The 21,602-nt window shown below is 42.2% G+C and overlaps 1 protein-coding gene across 1 annotated transcript in view; it reads right to left on the reverse strand.

Moving 5' to 3' along the window:
* Positions 1-21,378, reverse strand: part of LOC308353139 (ras and EF-hand domain-containing protein) — a 75,426-nt gene extending 54,048 nt beyond the window's left edge. The window contains exon 1 of the mRNA XM_080819864.1: positions 20,927-21,378. Coding sequence (XP_080675990.1) covers positions 20,927-21,348 — 422 coding nt within the window. The 5' untranslated portion in view covers positions 21,349-21,378. The remainder of the gene's footprint in view (positions 1-20,926) is intronic.
* Between the last annotated feature and the right edge of the window lie 224 nt (positions 21,379-21,602).

The raw sequence follows: 21,602 nt of genomic DNA on the forward strand, positions 1-21,602 counted from the left end.
TCCTCTTAATTCTTCTGCAAACCTAAAACTACTCTAAAAAATAAATCTTTTTTTTTCTTTCTTTCTTTTTTTAATCTGACAGTTTATTTCTCTTTTGGGGTAAGAAAAATGGGTATATTCCTACTCAGGTGACACCAGCTGATCTTTCTAGATGCCCTGAGCCAACCATATGGTCATTTGTCAGTAAGTGGAAAGGCTTATCCTTTTACTCCCACACAAGTTAGATAAAAGTTACTGACTTCAAAACTTACTTTTATTACATAGTACACATACTTCCAGAACCAACCCCAACTAACTGGAAAATAAATGCCAACAACTAAATCTAGCTCTGCGCCTAGAACAGGCGGCAGTAGCTCTCTTTGTGAAGTTCATGTCTTTCCCTCCAGACACGGTGTGCTGTGTGTGCCTCTCTGCCCACCATCAGCCTGACGCCAGCCGCCTCTAACTGGAAGTGATTCTGGTCTGTGGTCTCACAAAAGCTCTCGCTTGTCATTAACTCAGTCACAAAGCGATTATCTGACTCTCCCTTCTAGAGAAAATAATGGTCTCTTCAGCTTGGTTCCACCATCCCACAGAGAGACAAGCCAGTCCAGCGGCCCGGGCCTTCCTTGGCTCTGCTCTGCTGCTGCTCAGAAGATGGTCCAGCCCAGGTGTTCAACCACCAGTGCCGCACCCAGGCCCCCTGCCCAAATACATCTCCCACAGGTAAAATTCTTTCGGGATTCCCATGGCCTTGAGACGTATTGTACTTCCCGAAGTACTTAGATGGGTAGCATTCCTGCCAAGATTTTAAAATGGAAACTCCCTGGGAGATGATTCAAAGTCTAGAAACGTTTCAAATTGCAAATTGCTTCCTATTTGAAATCACTGACATTTAGTTACTGGGGGTTCGCCAATGGAGGGATGAAGACAGAAACAGCAAGCAGCATGGTGCTGAAGGTTTGGGGAGGGCACGCTGCGCACCGCTGAGGGCTGCTTCAGTCATGAGTGAATAATGCCTGGGGTAAGTGTAATGGCCTGGCTAGACCAAATGCTTCCTCCTCACATCCTGGCTTTGGGAACCAGGGCAAAACACTTAGCCTCCTGCGCTTCATTCAGTTTCCTCAGACATAAAGTGAGGAAACTGATGGAAGCTTCCACATAACGTAATTCACCCGGACTGAAGCACACACAATCCAGGCACATTGTAGGGAACTGATAAATGTTGGCCATCATCACGATCTGTCAATGCTCTTGACTCCTCTGCCCTAATGAGTTAGAAAGAAGTAGGTGTTTATCTCCTGTGTATCTCTGGGTTGTGTTTTGGGGAAAGAGCCAAAAGGGAGAAAGCAGCATGGTGTGGAAACTTCATGGACAGAAATGTTGTCTTATGGGAGCCAGTGCAGGGAAAACTGAGAAATGAAAATTGGGTCATGGCTGAGGTCAGTGCTCAAAGCTCACAGTCCAAGGGTATGACAGCATGATTTATAAGACATATATATTTGGTCATTCAGATGACCCAAAATGCATTTCTTAGACATATTTGGTCTTCATCCACAATTCCTGAAAACCTTCAAAGCCATAAGGGTGAAATGGGACTTTTTTTTATTAATGAAGGTGATTTTTAGACCCCGCCCCCCCCCCCAAGAGGTGGATAGTTGCCAGGAGGACCAACCATGTGATTAAAGGTTGAAACTTTCAATCTCCTACTCCACACCCTGACCTTCAGGAAGGGAAGAGGGGCTGGAGGTTGAATCAGCCAATGGCCAACAACTTAGCTTATCATGACTACATAATGAACCCTCCATATAAAACCCAGGAGAATATCTTTTTGGTCTTTTGCGGGGAGCTTCCATAGTTGGGAAACCAGAACACCTCATGTGCCGCTGAGCCAGGCCCCAGACTCCATGAGGACAGAAACTCCTCTGGTCAGGACCTCATTCTGTGTATCTCTTCATATGGTTATTGGTCCATACTTGGTCTTACCCTTTAATAAAGTGGTAAATGTAAGTAGATGTCTCCCTGAGTTCTGTGAGCCTCTCTAGTGAATTAACTGAATTTAAGGAGGAGATTGTTGGAACCTCCCACCAGTCGGAAGCACACATAACAGCCTGGGGCTTGTGACTGGTGTCTGAACTGGGGGATGGGGTAGTGTTGTAGGACCTATGGAATCTGATGCTATCTCCAAGTAGACAGTGTCAGAATCGAGCTGAATTCTTGAACACCTTGCTGGTGTCCAAGGACTGCTTTTTTTTTGGGAGGGGAGGGTGCCACACCCACCCATATTGGAATTGGGTCCAAATAGTCCAAAAGAAGGGGTCAGTAAAAGTTTTCGGTAAAGCACCAGTCAGAAAATATTTACAATTTCTGTCGCAAATACTCAACACTGCCACTGTAGCATGAAAACAAACACAGACAACACACAAAATGAATAAGGTTAACTGTGCTCCAATCAAATATTATTTACACAAACAGGCCGAGGGCCCAATGGGCCCTCCTTGGATCCCTGTTACAGTTTGTTAACATAAGGAAGACCCTGAGCACAGTAACGAGGATGGGGCAGTGCAGGTTTAGCCTTCTATATACAAGGAAACAGGCCTTTGGTCACATCCTGCCCCTACGTGCACATCAATTTATATTTATATATGGACACCTCACTGTCAGTGTGCTCTGTATGTGTATACACACATGTGAGAATAGGCACCTCTTTACTTAAGAGTACTGACAATGCACATTCATTCTCCCGGTATTTCTCTTCTATCAGTTTACCTGGAGTCAAGTTTAATGTAGGTATAATCTAGTAATGTTAGTGCAAGTTGGTGTATTTACACAGAAAATTTCTGTTTTGGTAAGAAATATAGGAGTTGGGAAGAAAAGAGTGCCATATCAGTTCCTGTACAAAATTTTTCTTTAGATGACATCTGTCTCCTTCCTGGGTTTACCCAGGACAATCTCATGCGGTTGTCCTGTATTTTGTCCACTTTGACTGAAAAAAAAAAAAAAAAAAAAGGAAAATTCTGGATAAATGCTCCTGAAAAATCTACATTTAGAGTAGGTAACTGTTAACTGGTATTGAACGCCATACTAATTATGCATTAAAGTTATTAACAGCTGCATTACAATAAGCCAAGGGAAGCTGGTGGATTTGCACCTTTTATCTCCAGCTTTTACCCGGGAGTGTGTGACACACCCTTGCGGTGGCGAAACTTCTCATGAACAAGTGGCTAAATGGGAAGACAACCAGTGATAAACCCATCTCTCTTTTCCTGACCCTTTTCAGACACAGCATAACAAGGCTTTTCCTTTCAGGAGCCAGGAATAGAATACTCACTGATAAAACAAATTAGAATTGGATAAGAGAAGCTGGAGACCGATAAGTCTGCCGGTCTCAGAGTGTGCGGGAGAAAGCCTGGGGACGGCTGCCCTGCTGGCCGCCTGGGTGACCAGTCCATTGTGCTACTCCCTGCCAGGCGGCTGTTAGGACAAATCAGTGGGAACTAAGGAAATCAGAGGCACAGGGTACAGAAAACAGAAGTCGGACCGTCCTCCCACACAGCAATAGAAGTATCTGGAATGTTCCTGCTACTGGAATTTAACCAGGTTAGTACAATTTAAACGTATGTAACTAGTTATTTTGTTGAATGGTAATGCTTTATTATTTCGCAATAAACCCTTCTGGCAACCATGACCTTGAGGGACAACAAAGGTGCACGCTAAATAAAAAAGTTAAGAACCAAATTTCCTCTCTACAAGAATGATGGTGATAAATGTGTAACTTGCTCAACATGTTTGTCAGCGGTCACTGCTGCGGGGAGCCCAAGGACACATGACACCTGAATGGAATGTGGTGTCCTGGACAGGATGCTGGAGCACAAAAAGGACATTAGGGGGAAAACTGAGGAAATATTAATAAACTATGGACTTAAATTAATACTAATGTACCAATATCAGTTCACTGATTGTGACAAGTATATAGCACCAATATAAGATGTTCTCATGGGGGAAAGTGGGTACATGTAATAGGGGAAATCTGTAATGTCTTCACAATTTTTCTGTAAATATAAAAATATTCCAAACAAAATAATTTTTTTTTAAGTTTGTCAACATTTAGCCTCCACCATGGTGGACCAGAATGATACCATTAACTGCACAAAAACCAGAAGACAACAAATTTCCTGAAAAAGCATCAGCATCTATCTTTTAGGAAAACTGTTCAGGGTCTACAAGGTCACTCATGCATCAGCAGAATGAGAGTATGTAAAGTAGGACATTTCCCTTCAATCAAAAGACGATGCTTCTGTATTGGTTCTGTGCATTTTCACATCCAATTTTTCTTGTACAAATATACATGGTGAAGTGACAGGTGCTTACGTGCCTCCATTAGCCAAAAAAGAACTTTGCAGAGGTAAATGAGGCCAGTTTGTTACCATTCTGATCAATGCCTCAAAAAGAAAATCAGTTGAGTTAATTCCAATAATGGTGTGATTTCTTTTTTTCCATCCACTTCATGGCATCACAGTAAAGCTTTAAGAAATTCATTCTGTGGAAGAGAAAACTTCCGAACTTATTAAAAACGTTACTATAAATTTCATGAAATATAAAAGTAAAGCACTGTGGTTAAAAATTATCATAATTTTTACTAAATTAAGCCATCTATGAAGTAGAAATACATGTAGAAATGGTGCTGATGCATTTGATGGCATCCAGACAGGCTTTGATATTCTACCAACTGAAAGAGAAGCTGTTGCTATCAGAATTTCAAATATATTCACACATATAATTACAGCATCTAAACATTTTTGCAGTGATTACTTTTTCTCTGTGGCTTATCACATTCAGGTTTTGGAAACATTTGAACCTTTGAAGAACTACTTAGCAAATCGTCCTATGTTTGCTGTAAACCTGCCCCCTAAATTGGCATTACATTTTGCTCAAAATCTGTTGGAAAACTTTTATCAAATTTATAAAAACTGTCTTCAGCTTTTGAAGTTGTTAGCAGATTGGAATTAATTGAAAAATAAGCCTGAAAACAGGAAGACACTGATGAACTAAACAGATGAAATGAGAGCTCAAATGTTGCACAAATTCAATCCCAAAATTCCATAATTATGATTTGGAATATCTCAACCTCCTATTTTTATTTGATTACATTTATGCTCTGAACCAAAATGAAATGAAATTGAAAAGGCCTACAATTTTGAAGCATCTCAATATGGGAAAATATTCGTAAGAGTCATAAATGGAAACAAAGTTATCCTCCAAGTATTATCTTGCAAAACTTAAGAAAGAAATCTGTCAAACTGTTTGTCAAAGAAAGCTCTTCAAAGGGAGGCAGAAAACACAGAGCTTGTGACCATCAAGGGCAGAAATATTCATTCACATACGTAAGAATCAACACTTCTCAATACCAAAACTAAGTTGAGAATATCCTCCATTTATCAGAATTTCCCCTAAGCTTATTGCAGAGTTTTCTCTATGATTGTATGCCAGCACTTGGACAGGGAATGTTTTCTCCATTAAAAACATGATGACCTGCAGAGAAGAGTCAATTGCTCAATGTCAATAATTTCAAATTAATAATCAAAATCTCTAAAGAACATTACAAGCAATTTGATGGGGCAGAAAAAGCATAAAGACCACAATGGAAAATAGACATTCTTCAGGAAAGTACAAGTAAAGATAAGAAACCAATTAAAGTATTTAAGTATTTTCCAAAAGTAACTATTCCACTTAAACAATTCTTTTAATCTTCACATAATTGGTTGCAATATTTTCTTTGTCTTAATGTATATAAAATGTGTATGCATTTTAGAAATAACTTTTAAAAACTTTTTTGATAAAACTATGTCAGAGGATCACATGTAAAATAAAAACATAATTTGTCAGACAATAAAACAATATTCCAATAAAGTTACATAATTTTAAGTATATTAATTCCCCTCATTTTATTCGCAAGAAAATTCTGGGTTGGGGGATCAATTCTACAACCACTCTATTCCTATATCATTTCCTTCAACCTCCTCATATTCTAAGCACTCTTAGGTACTCACTGTCCCCCAATAGTTTGCACAGTGCCCAACAAGTAATACATAAATTTTCAACAAAGGAGACACTGTTCAGATCAAATATGTCGATGGAAACACCTTCACCCCCTCCTGGATGAATTACAGTTCAATACTGGTCTCTGATCAAAATCACAGCCTTTTGTAGTTCCTGTCCAGGAACCAAATCCTACACATCAGTCAAGGCTCTCCCCAAAGCTGCCTCCTCCATGAAGCCTGCCCTGACTCTTCCAATCAGAAGAAATCTTCCCCTTCAGATCTCTTGCCACGCCGAATCTGAAGCTCTGTGTACTGAGTGCTCTGCGGATGCTTACCTTCCCAGTTACCTATCAGCCTCCATATCCCTTGCAACACTAGAGATCTGACCCCACAGGATCCTGCATAAATGAAGGAGGACAGAGCCTGGGGAAGGAGGGCTCAGTGGGAGCCTAACCAGAGAGGGTGGAGCTCTATGCTGGATCTGAGGCTGACCAAGGAAGGCTGTAGTGAGGACGGAGCAGACGAACTTTGTTGGTCAGTGTCGGGGACAAGACTAACTGTGGGAAATCTGACAGCCACGCTGAGAGGGGTCAATCCCCTTCTGAACACTGAGAAAGCAGGGCATTCCAGAAAGCACATCTGAACTCTACCAGCCAGAGTGTTCACTGAGGTTGCTGAAATCGGAACTCCAGCTGAATGGTTGAACTAATGTTGTGAATCCTGAATATATTTCCTCAATAATAAAGAAGGATGCATTTGTAACAGAGGAATATGTACGTTTAAGTTTCTAAACATTATGATATACATGTGAATCCTCAAAGCACAAATTAAATTACAGGATTTTATGTAGGTCAACACAGATTTAAAATATTGTGTTATGCAGACAACCCACAAGCATCCTCTATAAAAGATAAGGATTTGCCTGTCTTTTTAAAAAATCTCCGAAAGACTTCTTAATATCATGAGTACCACTAAAGAGCACATTTTTCTCTACTAAAATTAGCCTATTCTGGGATATAAGTGCAACCTACCTCTTCACTCTGCAGCAAACCTATTTTTTTTGAATTTGTATATAATAGGTATTGAAAAAATCTACTACTAATTATTGATTGGTCGGCATTTAATGCTAAATTATTATAGATATCATGGAAAGATAACTGTTTGGTGCCTAAGCTATAGTCACATTTTCTTCAACAGCTGAATCTTGACCTTACGCTGGAGTATGGATGATACTATTGTAGATCATACCAGCCTGCTCTGGCCTTCTTAAAAACCTCTCTTGAGGGTTACAAGAGTTTGCTCTGAAAAATCATGTAATTAAACGAGAGAGTTTTTCCACACATCCTCGAACTAACTTAAATTAAAACTATTTGTACACATGGTAGTGTTTGTTGAGTTCCTGCACAAAAAGCGTATCAAAGAACTTTTTAATCTACTTTTTTTAAAGAATCATTGATTTTTACCTATCTCCCTTCCTACCTAACCGTCAAACATAAAGATAAATCGATAATGGCTTTCCAGTCTCTATTTTACGCAGTGCTGGATCAAAAAGACCAAACTAAAGTCAAATTAGCTATAGAGATTTCCTTACAAGTTTTCTAGAACGCTTGAAAGTAAAATGTTGTTGACATCATCAATTCCACATTTCAACAGTTAAGATCTTCTGAGAGACCCCTGGTCACATTCGGTGGCACCTGGGGCATATTTTCCACAAGGGAGAAGCTTCCCGAGCTACACTTTATTGCTCATCAACTGTCCACTTCATTGCTTCCCCAGCACCCAGCAGGAAAGTTTAATTACTTTTTCACTTGATTTTCTCAACAACCGAAGCGTGATTTTCTGGAATGTAATTTAAAAAAAGAAGGTAGCCAAAAATCCTATTAAAACCTGACTTTCTCACTTTATACCAGGATCAGTTGCCCTGAAAACTAATCCACTTTTGAGTTCCCAGAGCTGCAGCCCACTAAAAGAGCAAACTACCTTCAGATATGCAAACACTATCTCCTGAAGGAATCTGACCTCAACCCCTCCTGAGAGCTGAGAAAAGAAAAACTGGTCTCTTAATTGAGTCATCAACTTAACTCACCCTGTCATCATATTAAAAAAAAGAAAAAGAAAAAAAAAGGAATTTCAGTGTGCTGTGTATTTACATTTATCTCAGTTTATATTTTTCATCCCAAGCCTTTATTCCCCCCTAGTTTGCCGTCCTGGCTCCCTGTGGCATGAACTGACCTCTGCTCTCATCTGTGTGGATAACATCCCCTCTGGGCAGTGCAACTGGTCCAAAACCCAGAGACAAAATGGAAAGAAATGTTGAATGGCTGCTTTCAATCCAAATACTAAAAGAAGAAGCTGTAATAGAGTTATTATAGTAATTCATTTGAGTGGACCAGGAGAACCCACAAAGCTGTAGTATCTGTTTACCTCCATGAATAGTTTTTGTAGCATTTCTTAAGACTCATAAAAAAAGCATTACAAATAATTTCAGTGACCATCTGTTGGGCTGGGGGCCAATGAGACAGGTGCAAGCTCACACTTTGCCAGACTCCCATGGGTTCATCCAAGCATAAGCCCATGCCCACTCTTGGCTAGACACCTCCTTCTCACATGTATTCATAATAATATAATTGAATGTTCATGCTTATCTAAGTGGCATAATTTCTACAAAGATAATTTAGAACTATCATGTCTACTTTGAGGAACTTTCAAAATGAGCAGAGGGGAAAAGGGGCAAACACAGGAATAAAAATTATTGACTGAAAAAAATAATGACAATGATTTCAAAATGGCAGCAGTACCCAAGCCACCTAAAATTCGGAGATCTGGCACCAAGAAGAATCCAAAAGAAGGCTGAAAAGCAAGAAAGAATGAAAAGCAGCCTCTGAGACACCCCTGCTCAGTACAGGAATAACCTGTAGGTATAGGAATAACCCTGTAGGGGTTTGAAAACACTATTCTAAAATATGGGATCTTGTGCTTTGTGTGTCTTTGGCAGACAAGGTACCCAGGAAGGAAGGAAGAACTGACAATAATGAAATGAAACTTAGCAGCCTTATAGCAAGAACAGAAAATGTATACAGGAACCCAAAAAGCCAAGCTGAATGACCATCTTTGCAAACATGGGGTATCGCTATACTACAGCCCAAAATGAAAGCTTCACGATCATGACCGTGACTTAGCGAGGAAATCTTAAATTATTTTGAAATTATTAAAGGCAATGCATTGTATGTGTCCATACGTTTACCAAAAGACATGTGACAGGCTGCTCATTATAGGAGTAATAGCCACAATGCAGAAATTTCCCAAATGACCATTAGTAGTGAAACGGGTCAACTGTCGTATCTTCACACAGAGGGATACACTACAGCAATGGAAATGACAGATGTACAACTCCAAGCTCATGAACATATGGTTGGGGACAGGAGGGTAAATACACTGTTTGAGCCCCTCTGTGTAAGTAAAAACAGTAACAACAACAACAACAACAGGCAAAGGATAATGACTAACCTGGTGGTGAGGGCAACAGGGATAGGAAGGAAGCACTGAGGGCCTCTGCAGATGTGGTAAAATGTTCTGTTTCTTGATCTGGATGCTGATTATGGGAGTGTTCTGTTGGGGAAGATTCAGCAAGGTGTGTGCAGGTAAGCTCTGTGCACTGTGCTGTATGCCTATCTGTCTTTGAAGAATACATTCACAAAATACACCCATATCCTTGGTGAACTATCAGTTACTTATCTTCAGGGTAAATTCAGTCATGAATGCTTCACAACTCAGATTTCAGATAACCAGAGGCAACCCAAGGCAGAATTTTGGAGTACATGAAGTTCACCTTTGCTACCTTCTATGTCTTCAACATGCTCTTTCTGGATCTTTTCTATTTTTTCATACTGAACTCCCAACCCAATGTGGCCATGTCCCATACCGTCACTTCTCATTTCCCTGGCAGACTTAAATACATGCACAAATCACCGAGGGATCTTGTTAAAATACAGGTCCTTCCGCAGGTTTATGACGGGGCTTAGGAGTCTGCAGTTCTAGAACCACTACCAGATGCTACCAATGCTGCAGTCTGAGGCCCTTGAACAGCAATGCCTGAGAAAAGATGGGATTTAAAAGCAGTGTCTGCTGATGAACTAAAAAATGCCTCATTCTAAGAATATGAGTGTGGAACCACTGGCTTTCTTATGGCTGAATTTTAAGACCTCTATCTGGTGGAACACATCCAGGCTGCCCTATGCCTCTCAAATTCCATCCTTGGTAGCAACTACCAACTCAGGAACCAAAACTAGTGGTTGGAAATGGTAAAGAAAGAATGTGTCCCTACTCTAAGGAATTTCCTACTGTTTCTCATTAAAACTTCAGCCTTTGGACTTCTTGGCATAATGTCTTTCCCACAGCATATTCAGGAAGGAGGGTGGGGATGAGGGAGAAGGAAGAAAGAAGTGAGCAAGCAAGCAATGGTTTGCTCAGGCAAGGGCTGCAGTGTGCAATGCTGGCATAGCTTGCCACAGGGCAAAGGCTGCTTCAATCCAAAATGCCTCTTCTGTCAGCTGCTCAGTTCAGACTTAGAGATACTGAGATAAAGAGTGGGACTGCAGGGTAAGAATGGAGGGGTAGAGACAAACTTGAAAAATAAGCCCATTTGTGGGTAGCTGCATGGCTCAGGTGATAAAGTGTCTGACTCTTAGTTTCAGCTCAGGTCAGGATCTCAGAATCTTGGGATTGAGCCCCACATCAGGCTCCCCACACAGCACAGAGTCTACTTCTCACCCTCACCTCCCTCTGTCCCTCCCCTCGATCGTGCATACACTCTCTCACACTCTCTCTAAAATGAATGAATAAATCTTTATAAAAAAGAAAGGAAAAAAAATAAGCTCATTTCTCCAGGGCCCACCTCAGAGCCATAAATACATGGAGGGCAAGCCTTTTCTTGGCTGACAGAAAAATGATAGTAACTTTAAAGTTGCCACAGAAATGTGGTATGTTGTTTTGGAGTGTTTCGGCATTTGGAAGGAGGTACAAGTGATGTATAGGGATCTTTCTAGATTCTGATAAATAACTGAAAGATTTTTGGTACATATCTTACAGCCTAGAAACATTTAAAAATGCTCTTTGATCTTTTCAAAACTGATTCCCAAGACACAGGTAATCTCAAACACTGAGAATATCTGAAAAAGTTTCTTAGTGGCTGTGGTTCATCTTATGTGTCAGCTTGGTGAGGCTACTGTACTCAAATATTCGTCATACATGTCTAGATATTGCTGTGAAGGTATTTTGTAAATCAGAGTAGCATTTAAATCAGTAGACTCTACGTAAAGTACATTACCCTCCATAATGTGGGCACGACTCACCCCATTAACTGAAGACAGTAAGATAAAGACTGACTTCCACCAAGGAAGAAGGCATTCTGCCAGCAGACTGCCATCACACTCCGGGGCTACACTGACTCTTCCCTGGTCTCCAGCCTCCTGATCTACCCCCCTGCAGAGCTGGGACTCGCCTGCCTCCACAATCAATGAGCCAACTCCTTAAAATAATTTTTTTTCTCTCTCTGACACACACACACACACACACACGCACTTTATTGTTTCTGTTTCTCTAGGGAACCCTAAATAACATGGTGATTTGAATCATTGCACTTTGGTGCTAAAAACACACAAAAATTTACCAGCTTCACAGCATATGCAAGCTAGCACTGCCGAAAAGAGTTAAAAAAGATTACTCAACTTACTCAGTTGAATAAATTGAATTCAATAAGAACTGAATTACTTTTCAGTTGCTGAGCAACAACTTTAAGTGTCATTCGGCGGAGTAGGTCATTTTTTAAGGCTCAAACGCTCAGCTAGATCATAATATTTTTAATTGTTGCCAGGGCTCATTAGGATTGTAACAACCTGTCTGAAGATATGCAGACTTTTGCGGACTGACAGATTTTCACTGGCTTGGAGACAGCTTATTCACTGTAACCTATTAGCAGCAAGGTGATGCATTATCCCTTTAGACCAGTACAAAGCCTCCAAATCCATACACACGGAACCAACCTCACTCAGGATCCTGGTTTTGTGCCTTGCTCTAGCCCCTCGTGAATCTGTACTCAACACCAGGACTGCTCTGTCACAGTTGTGTTCCTAGAGCATTAATTAGCTCATAGGTGAGTGATGCTAAAGTAGAACTTGTACTTCCCAACATATTAATGCTGTGCCTCTCCCTCCCGCCCAGTAACAGCCACCAAATGCAAGTCCATTCCCAAAGCTGAAGCAGCAGACTGCAGGTGAATACAGTGTGGGACACAACGTCCAGTTGACTTGGGGCCTTCCTTTTGGCACAGACTGTCCACGTGCTTTGTCTTGGTTCACTCAGAGCTTTATGCATTTTGTCCTTCGCCCCATAACTCAGCAGCCACAACCTACACACCTTCCTCATCAAGCTTTCTTCATCTTCAAAAAAATTAACTACAAAATCCTGTATTTTTATTTTTTAAAACTATCTACAGGGATTCCTAGACTGTTATATTTCTGTGTCTATTAAGACTCTAACATGACTTTTTTAAATTGTCCTAGTACTTTATTAGGATTGTTACTGTTTTTTTGAGTGTTCTGGTTACAAAGGTGTACAATACTGAGTGGTCGGTCAGTCCCATCCTTTTTTTTTTTTTTTCCATATGTCCTGTGTGTTTGCAGAATATTATGTTTTTCGGGAATGCATGCACCATGTTCGAGCAAGAATGCCTGCACTGTAATTCATTTGTTAGCACCCCCAAGCGAACACTATCTGCCAGACGGAGGTATGTGCTGTGCCATGTATCCCTGAGGAGGGAAATAAAAAGTATTTTGCATCACAAACACTAACACTGATTTATAATATTTCTGTCAGAAAACATGACATACGAATGTCCTCAAACATGGATATTCTAAGCAATTGTCGGTTGACTCTTCTGGAATTCGTCCAGCCCAGCCCAGAGCAAACTGTGACTCTGTTCTGTGGAGGCAAGAATTACGAAGTGGCTGACACCGCTGACAGCAGGCGACACTTTCACCCTGGCACGCGGGTTTTCGAATGAATAACTCACTTGTGTTGTTTTGCTTTATATCCAGACATTTTAAAAATATTCTTTTTTTTAAAAATTTTTTTATTTATTTGACAGAGAGAGAGATCACAAGTAGGCAGAGAGGCAGACCGAGAGATAGGAGGAAGCAGGCTCCCTGCTGAGCAGAGAGCCTGATGTGGGGCTCGATCCCAGGACCCTGAGATCATGACCTGAGCTGAAGGCAGAGGCTAACCCCACTGAGCCACCCAGGCACCCCTCTTTTTTTTTTTTTAAAGATTTTATTTATTTATTTGACAGAGATCACAAGTAGGCAGAGAGGCAGGCAGAGAGAGTGGAGGAAGCAGGCTCCCTGCTGAGCACAGAGCCCGATGAGGTACTCAATCCCAGGACCCTGGGATCATAACCTGAGCCGAAGGCAGAGGCTTTAACGCACTGAGCCACCCAGGCGCCCTAAAAAATATTCTTGATCAAAGATATCACTATAACAAAACAGCCATTTGAACATGCTCTATAATTTTATAATTGTAAATAATCACAATGGGCTTTCATGGTTGAACCTTCTCATAAAATGTCCCAAAACTAAGTTCTAAAAAATTCAAAATGAAGGGAGTGGTTGCCCTTGATATGTGTGTCTGTGTGTAGGGATGATGCCCTTAAAATGTGTCATTATCTCAGGGTGCCTGGGTGACTCATTCAGTTAAGTGTCTGCCTTTGGCTCAGGTCATGATCTCAGGGTCCTGGGATAAAGCCCCGAATGGGCATCAGGCTTTCTGCTCAGTAGGGAGTCTGCCTCTCCGGCTCCCTCTGACCCTCCCCCCTGCTCGTGCTCTTTCTCTCAAATAAATAAAATCTTTTAAATGAATAAATAAAAGAATGTGTCATTATCTCAAGTGTTTCTGCTTGCTCACCTACAAACAGCAAGTAAGGGTACATTAAAGAGGCAAAGCTTGAAAGAACCTGTACTTGGGACAGCTCAAAAACAAAAGACAAAACCTAAGACATAGAACTTTGGTACCTTCTCAATCTCTCATTTCTGTAAAAAAATTTACTATTTCTTTTAACTTTTTTTCTTGTGGTGAGAAACACAGAGGAACTCTACCTTCTTTCATTTATTTATTTATTTATTTATTTTTAAAGATTTTATTTATTTATTTGACAGACAGAGATCACAAGCAGGCGAGAGAGAGAGGAGGAAGTAGGCTCTCCGCTAAGCAGAGAGCTCGATTCGGGTCTCGATCCCAGAACCCTGGGATCATGACCTGAGCAGAAGGCAGAGGCTTTAACCCACTGAGCCACCCAGGCACCCTGGAAATCTACCTTCTTAACAAAACTTTTACAGGATACTACTCTTGACACATTATTGTAGAGCAAATCTCCTTTCATCCTGAATGACTAAGGCACAATATCCATCAAACAAGAACTCTCCATTCTTCCCTCGCCTTGCCCCTACACCTACCTTTCTACTTTCTCCTTCCAAGAGTTTGACTACTAAGGATACTTCATATAAATAGAATCATGCATTATTTGTCCTTCTGTGATTAGCTTATTTCACTTAGTGTAATTCAAGGTTCATCTATGATGCCTATTTTAGGAATTCCTTATTTCTTAAAGCTGAATGATATTCTATTGTAGGTATTTATCTTTTCTTCATCCAGTCATCTGTCAGTGGGCACTTAGATTGCTTCCACCTCTTGGCTACAGTGAATAATGTTACAATGACCATGGGAGTTTCTGTAAGCTACGAGTCATCCACATGATTCCAAATGTGTGCAAATTAGTCTGTGTTTTATTTCGTCAAAATGAAAACAAAAACGTACGGTATTCTAAGATTCCCAAGTATACGTGTAAAGACCCCAAAAGGTCTGTAGTCCCTGATCTGAGAACCACTGAGAAATGTGCATAGGCTGGGGTATGCACGAGGAGGTATAGTTTCATTGATTATACTGCAATCCCAGGTCCTTTAGGTATCAACTCCCATGTACTTAAGAAACAGACAATATGCTCATTGGAGGTCAGGGTCAAGTCTACAAAGTCTTTCTAGTGTCTAGGATGCTGGCAGGCACATTGGGTGAATGAGAGAAAGAACTGAAGAAACATGTCCAAACTACTGCATCTGTAGATCTTTTCATAAGACATACAAAGCCCTTAAGGGTCAAAATTCACTGTGCTCCTTTTGGAAGTGTTCTGACAAAAAGCAATTATAATTTGGGAAATCCCAAATATTTACAAGTTGAAGCAATGGAATTCCTTTTTGAGGAACTAATAAGGAGATCATGTGTCATACATATATTCCCCTGTGACAACTTTCCTCTGGAATACAGTGTTTGCTTTCTATTTTACAACCTGATATAAGACTAATATCACCAGACAGAAGGAGGCTGAATATCCATGATGAGGAATCTCTTCCCATCTCTCCCGTCCAACTACATACTGCAATGGGGAACTACTCAAGCTTTAACAAGTAACCCATGAAGCAAGAATATATACTCCATACACCATTTTAGAAGGAAAAAACCCCAGGCATTTGAATCTCTTTCTCATCCCCGACAGGGTCCCGTTTCTGCTGGCGGCCTCCAAACCTCCATTCAAGGCAGCAGCGTGATACGGCTACTTCCATTTCCCACATGAAGTTAAGATTATGTAACCCATTGGGGCGCCTGAGTGGCTCAGTGGGTTAAAGCCTCTGCCTTGGGCTCAGGTCATGATCTTAAGGTCCTGGGATCGAGCCCCGCATCGGGCTCTCTGCTCCGCAGGGAGCCTGCTTCCTCCTCTCTCTCTGCCTGCCTCTCTGCCTAGTTGTGATTTCTCTCTGTCAAATAAATAAAATATAAAAAAAAAATTATGTAACCCAGACAGAAATGAAGAAACAGGCAAAAATGTCTCCATTCTCAAAGTGACAGAGTAGTACTAGGACCATGAATTTGATCAGTGATTTAGGAGAGGAGTCAATCAAAACTTCAGTTTAAAAGACAGCTAAGAGAACAGTCTGTGGTTCCTGGAATGCAGTCCTCTCAGGATACCCCAATTTAAGCCTTTTTCTTTGTGTCCACACCATAAGGGCAGGATAAATAATCTCTTATCAAAAACCTGACAACAAAACACTGAACCTCACAGTCTGAGCAGGGCCCCTAACCATCTTGCCAGACAGATAATCCTCCAAGGATGGGATGGCCAGAACATGTTTCTGGGGCCAGGAGGCCAAAATGAAATCATTACCTTGAAATAAAATTCAAATATCAAAACCAGGAGGGACCACCAGCAAGTAGAGCTCGTAAAAGCCAAGCCATGTACAGACTCCTACAAAGCCCAGTAGCAAGGCTCATAAGGTCCAAAGCAGAGCTGTGGTCTTCTCAACAGACAGGGTTCTTCTACTCAGCAGTGGGGTAATGACACATAGAATTATAGTAGAGGATATACTCAAGAGGAAAAAAGGAAAAGCAACATACCAACAACAGTAAGAAAATACATATCTATAAAGACCCCACTTCTGAACCCAGAAGAAGCAGAGAATTCTGGAAAGAATGTGGTCAGAACACTGAGAGATCCCAAAGCCAGGGCCAGAGGTAAATATCACATATTGGCAAAAACACGCTTAATCCTCTTCCAGGACTAGGGGGCCAACCCACTGCCATGCTTCAAGGCTGGAACAAGTCTGTACCTCCTTGGAGGAATACCAGATAATGTTCCTGCCACATGAGTGAAAAATGTATCTTCAAATACTACAAACACCATCCAAAGCACCATGATGCTCACATTCCAAGGATACTCAAGAGCTAAAATCAAATAGAGCAGAGCTGATTTGCCTCCCCCATCTCAAGGTGGCTTATGGCAATGAACTCGTTCAGTGGAAAAAGAGGGGAAACTGAGGCACTATCCAATCTGTCCATCTGTCTATTGACCTCTGTCTTTCCCTTCCCTTCACCTGTCCCCCTCTCCCACTCCACATCTCCAGCCCTCTGCTTTGATGTTTCTCTGCCTCCATCTGCCCTCTGCCTTCCCATATTATGAAGCACATCATGGAAGAGAAGGGGGTTCGTGAAGCAACCATGTTGTTAGGGAAAAAGGCAATCAGACTGGAAAGAGCTAATGTGGAACCCAAGACGGGGAAATGTAAAAGAAACCCTGACCAGTGTGGAAACTATCCTTCTGCTTACTTGTAGCTACATGTTTTTAAAATGTCCTGTTTAAGTGGGATTGGTTCAGCCATTGATCTTTTTCTCCTGATTTTTATAATCATCACTACAGTTACACGAACATGCTGAAGTACACTGTTTTTGACAACCCATACACAGATCACAAGCCGGTAGTTTTGGTTCTTCTCAATTACATTCAGTTTCTACATGATCAAAAGAAAAGCCTCCCCTTCAACAGTGTGTGTGTGGTGGTGGGGGGGGGGGGTGGTGGATTGGAAACTAAGAGAAACAGCTGACCAGAGGGGATAGATTTTGGTGTCTGAACAACAGTGGCAGTCTAGCCCTTCCTGGAAGGTCACCAATCACACTAACGCCTGTTACATTACAAGCACCAGCCTGGGCCTGTCCCTGATCTGGCCACTGTGGCCGTACCTGCGTCCATGCACAAATCCAGGGCAGTGCTCGTGCCAGCTAGATCCTCGTGATTCTGTTTGTGAAAAACATGCGGCTCTAACTTGATTTATCAAAGTGAAATCAATTCACAAATAATACTTACAACTGCAAAAGATGAAGTTGAGAAAATTCTGAAAACTTCAGGTCCACCTAAAGGTGAGAGTTTTGCCATCCCACTACCCCTGGTAAAATGTTTATACATACACACACACACACACACACACACACACACATCCTCTATTTCCCTCTTCCTTGCCAATCTTGGAACACCATGACCAGGTCACAGCCGAACATTAAAAAAAAAAAAAAAAAAGAGAATCAACAAAAGAAATAAAGAAAATACACATACCATGAACTGCATTCTCAGTATATGAATCAAGGAATCAAAAAACATCAGTTTATTCTGTTCATTTTGCAAACATTTACTGAGCACATTTATTAAGTATCTACTAGGTACAAAACTCCCTTTCATAACACACCTGACACAAAAAATTGGCCAGACTAGGTTATTACAAGTCTGTTCTCTCTCACCCAACATTTTCTTCCCACTTCATGGAGGGTTCTTGGCCTTGTACAATCTTCTTTCCTGAATTCTCTTCTATAACCACATTGCCTTGCCCATTGTAGTTTCACCTGTTGGCTGACCTAATTCCAGGTCACCAGGAAGTGGTGATGGCCATCCTGCCCCGGCAGAAGATTTACACCTGCCTAGCTCAGGCTAACAGTCAGGGGAATGAAGACATTCCCCTTTAGGGGAAGGAGTCTTTCAATCTTCTACAAAAAAAACCAACTGAAGAGTCAGTTGACACACATCCCAGAGACCATTTTCATCCTTTTATAGTGCAACCTTATTTCTTCTCTAAGACCAAAATATTGATGAATAGGGCGTTTAACCCAAACGTGTTTAATATTTTTAAACCAGGAGTTTGATTGGTCTTACAACTGGAAATTCTGTCAACACTACCACATTTTGCCTTATAGGAGCCAAACATTGTAATATCTGATAACTAATCTTCTCAACCTGGACATGAAAACCCCCTGGATAAGCATTGGACAAGCCACCAGGGGTGCCAGATGAGAAAAAAAAGCCACCAGATGAAGTGGCACACTTTCCTAGAGAAACAATTTTCCCACTGGAGGAAAACATGATATTTTATATTAAAATAAGCTCTAATATATCATGGAGTTAAAATGAAGAAACACATGAACTTTTTAAAAATAACTCAAGGCTTCAAAGATAGCTACTGGTGACTATCAGGCTATGTTCGCTATATATGGAATTTCTTGCAAATAACCCTCTTATCTTTAAAGTTCTATGACGAAATTTTGGAGAAATGTTTCACCCACACTATAAACTTCTTGAAGGCATGAACTACATCTCATTCTTCTCTTTGTCCCTGGGGATCTAGGGCAGGACCTACGACAGCGTCTGGCACAAAATAAGCACTCACCAATGTCTGCAGAATTAATTTGGCTGAAATAATGCCAACAGCATTATCGATAATAAAAGATTTTTACCACATTCGGATGAGAGGAAGGGAAGGTGAACAGCTGTATGAGGAAGTGGAATAGAAGCAATCGAATTTACCAAAAACAGTTACTGGCTGCCATGGTAACAATCAGATGAAGCAACTCAGTTTAGCTCTTTTCCACTTGAACAAGCACAGGAAGGCAAATATTGTACTTGTTAATCTCCAATCACAAGGGGGTGTGGCTTAAAATACAAGTCTGCCAGGTGACACTGGTGCCTATTAAATTTAATAACCTTTGAAGAGTTTGGAAAGGCATCATGATGATAACAATATCACCAGTAATATTAAAACCTGGTTTCTATACTTATACTAAGAAGACCATCCTAATCCTTTCAAGGTTAAGTGTCAAATATTTGCTGCTGAGACTTAACAACTGTGAAAGTAGATATGTGTGTAGGTTCCTGTGTAAAACATCAAGTGGGTTCACCTTCCCTGATTCTTAAAATTGTTGCCTTTTGTAATTACTTGGACCTAAACCAAGTTACAGATAAAAGATAATTCCAAGAATATAGTTTATAGCAATGCTTACAACTTCCCCAGTAAATAATAGGAAAGGTGAGTATCACACCCACTTTCTCTACACCACCCTTCTCATACTTGCAGTGAGTCATTCTCCATGCCTCACTCTCCAAACAGGAGGGAGGAGCTGTGAGGAGGAGGAAGTGGGACTCCCAAGCCAGCAGGTCCAAGTTGTGAAGGGGTGAGTAAGACCACTGATCCTCCCAGGGCTATTTGGTTTTCTGAGTTTTATGTCTAAGATATGCAAGCTGCCTTTCATCCATAATCCAAACAGCAGGAATACATTTTACAGCATTAACATGTTTAGAGTGTCTGAGGAAGAAGTGAATATAGCAGTTCAAGACACACCATGACAGGAAGGAAAGCACAGAGGCAAATTACTCTTGAATAAAACCTAAGCATCTTTCCACACCTGGCCCTGCAGGCATTTCCTTTCCCCCGAGAATTAAGTTAGTAACTTGATATCATTTCTGTCGGAGCCACAGAGTAGAGAATTTATTAAATAACTTTATCATTTTATTCCGTTGTATAAAAGAGAGTTTTTCAGTTCAACAACATATGGGATCAAATCCCTGCTCTTTCATTAATCAGTCAAGTTCCTTAACGTCTTACAAGTCTATATTTCTGAGTCTAAATTTCTCCAATTAGAAATGAGAAAATCCACATCCCGGGGTTGTTGCAAAAATTAAATGAACGAACTCTGTAAAATGCCTAATACATGGTAGGTATCAATGAGTATGTAAGTCCAGCAATACAAACGCCCAATATGTTTCGTCTTCTATGTTGTAGGAAAACAACAAATACAAAAACTACTACATATCAGGGACGCCAATTTGACAATCTGCAGCTCACAGCTCCGGGGTGCAGCCAGGGGGCCTTGCTAGAAGGTGCGATGAGATCTGGAGGGCGCTCCTAAACTCTGTCTGGGAACAAACTCTTGATGCTGCGGATTTCACTGCGGCCCCGGTAATTAATAAAGTGACTTTTGCAAGGCTCAGAAGTGAGCAGGCGAAACTTTCTCCCCGAACCCTGACTCTGAACGCACTCCCTTTCTTCAACTCCAGGGGATCTCCCCTTGGAATAGTTGGACGGAGAAAAGCAACTCAAAGAAGAGCTGGGTCGCATAGGTCTGCTCACTCTGCGGGTGAAGAGGGAGATGCCAGCGCACCGGTGAGGGCAGGTAACACCATCCTCACCTCCCGCCCTCCAACCCACACGCACCTGGGGATGAATTTGGCTTCATCTCCAAGACGCGCCTGGAAGTCCTGCCAAGCCTGGCCTGCGCTCGCCCGACCCCAGGGGGCTGCCAGCGCGTCCCCGTAGTCCTCGTCCTCTTGGCTGTCCTCGGGGTCGGGTCCCGCCTGAGCTGAGGCGGACGCGGTCTCCCGTGGAGCCCAGCCTCGGTGCCGCCCCCCGCGGCAGAACCCACGGAAGCCGCGCGCGAACTCCTGGAAGGTGATGGCGCCGTCGCGGTCAGCGTCTAGCCGCTGGAACACGGCCTCGGCGTCGGCCGGCCGCACACGCAGCTCCGCGCACAGCGCGCCAAACTCCTCGCGCTCCAGGCGCCCCGAGCGGTTCGCGTCGCAGGCAGCGAAGAGCGAGCGCAGGTGGGCCAGCTCCTCCCGGTCCCCGTCCGCCTCCATTCCGCCCGGCAAGGGTAGCCCAGACGGCTCCGGGGCGCGACGGGGCGTGAGGCCCGCTGGGATAGCGGTGACAGGGGTTAGTCCGGGGCCAGCTGCTGCCGCTGGGAGCCGCGGCGAGTAGGCCTAGTCCGGCTGGTTGGGCCACTTGCAGGAATGTCCGGGCGGGGCGGGGCGCCAGAGCGGGCCGGGGGCGGGGCCTCCAACGCTGGTCCCTTGCGCTGCCCTTTCCCGCCCGGGAACGGGACTCCGCGTAC

This window comes from Martes martes (assembly GCF_963455335.1).
Source record: "Martes martes genome assembly, chromosome: 12".
In the NCBI taxonomy this organism is placed as follows: domain Eukaryota; kingdom Metazoa; phylum Chordata; class Mammalia; order Carnivora; family Mustelidae; genus Martes; species Martes martes.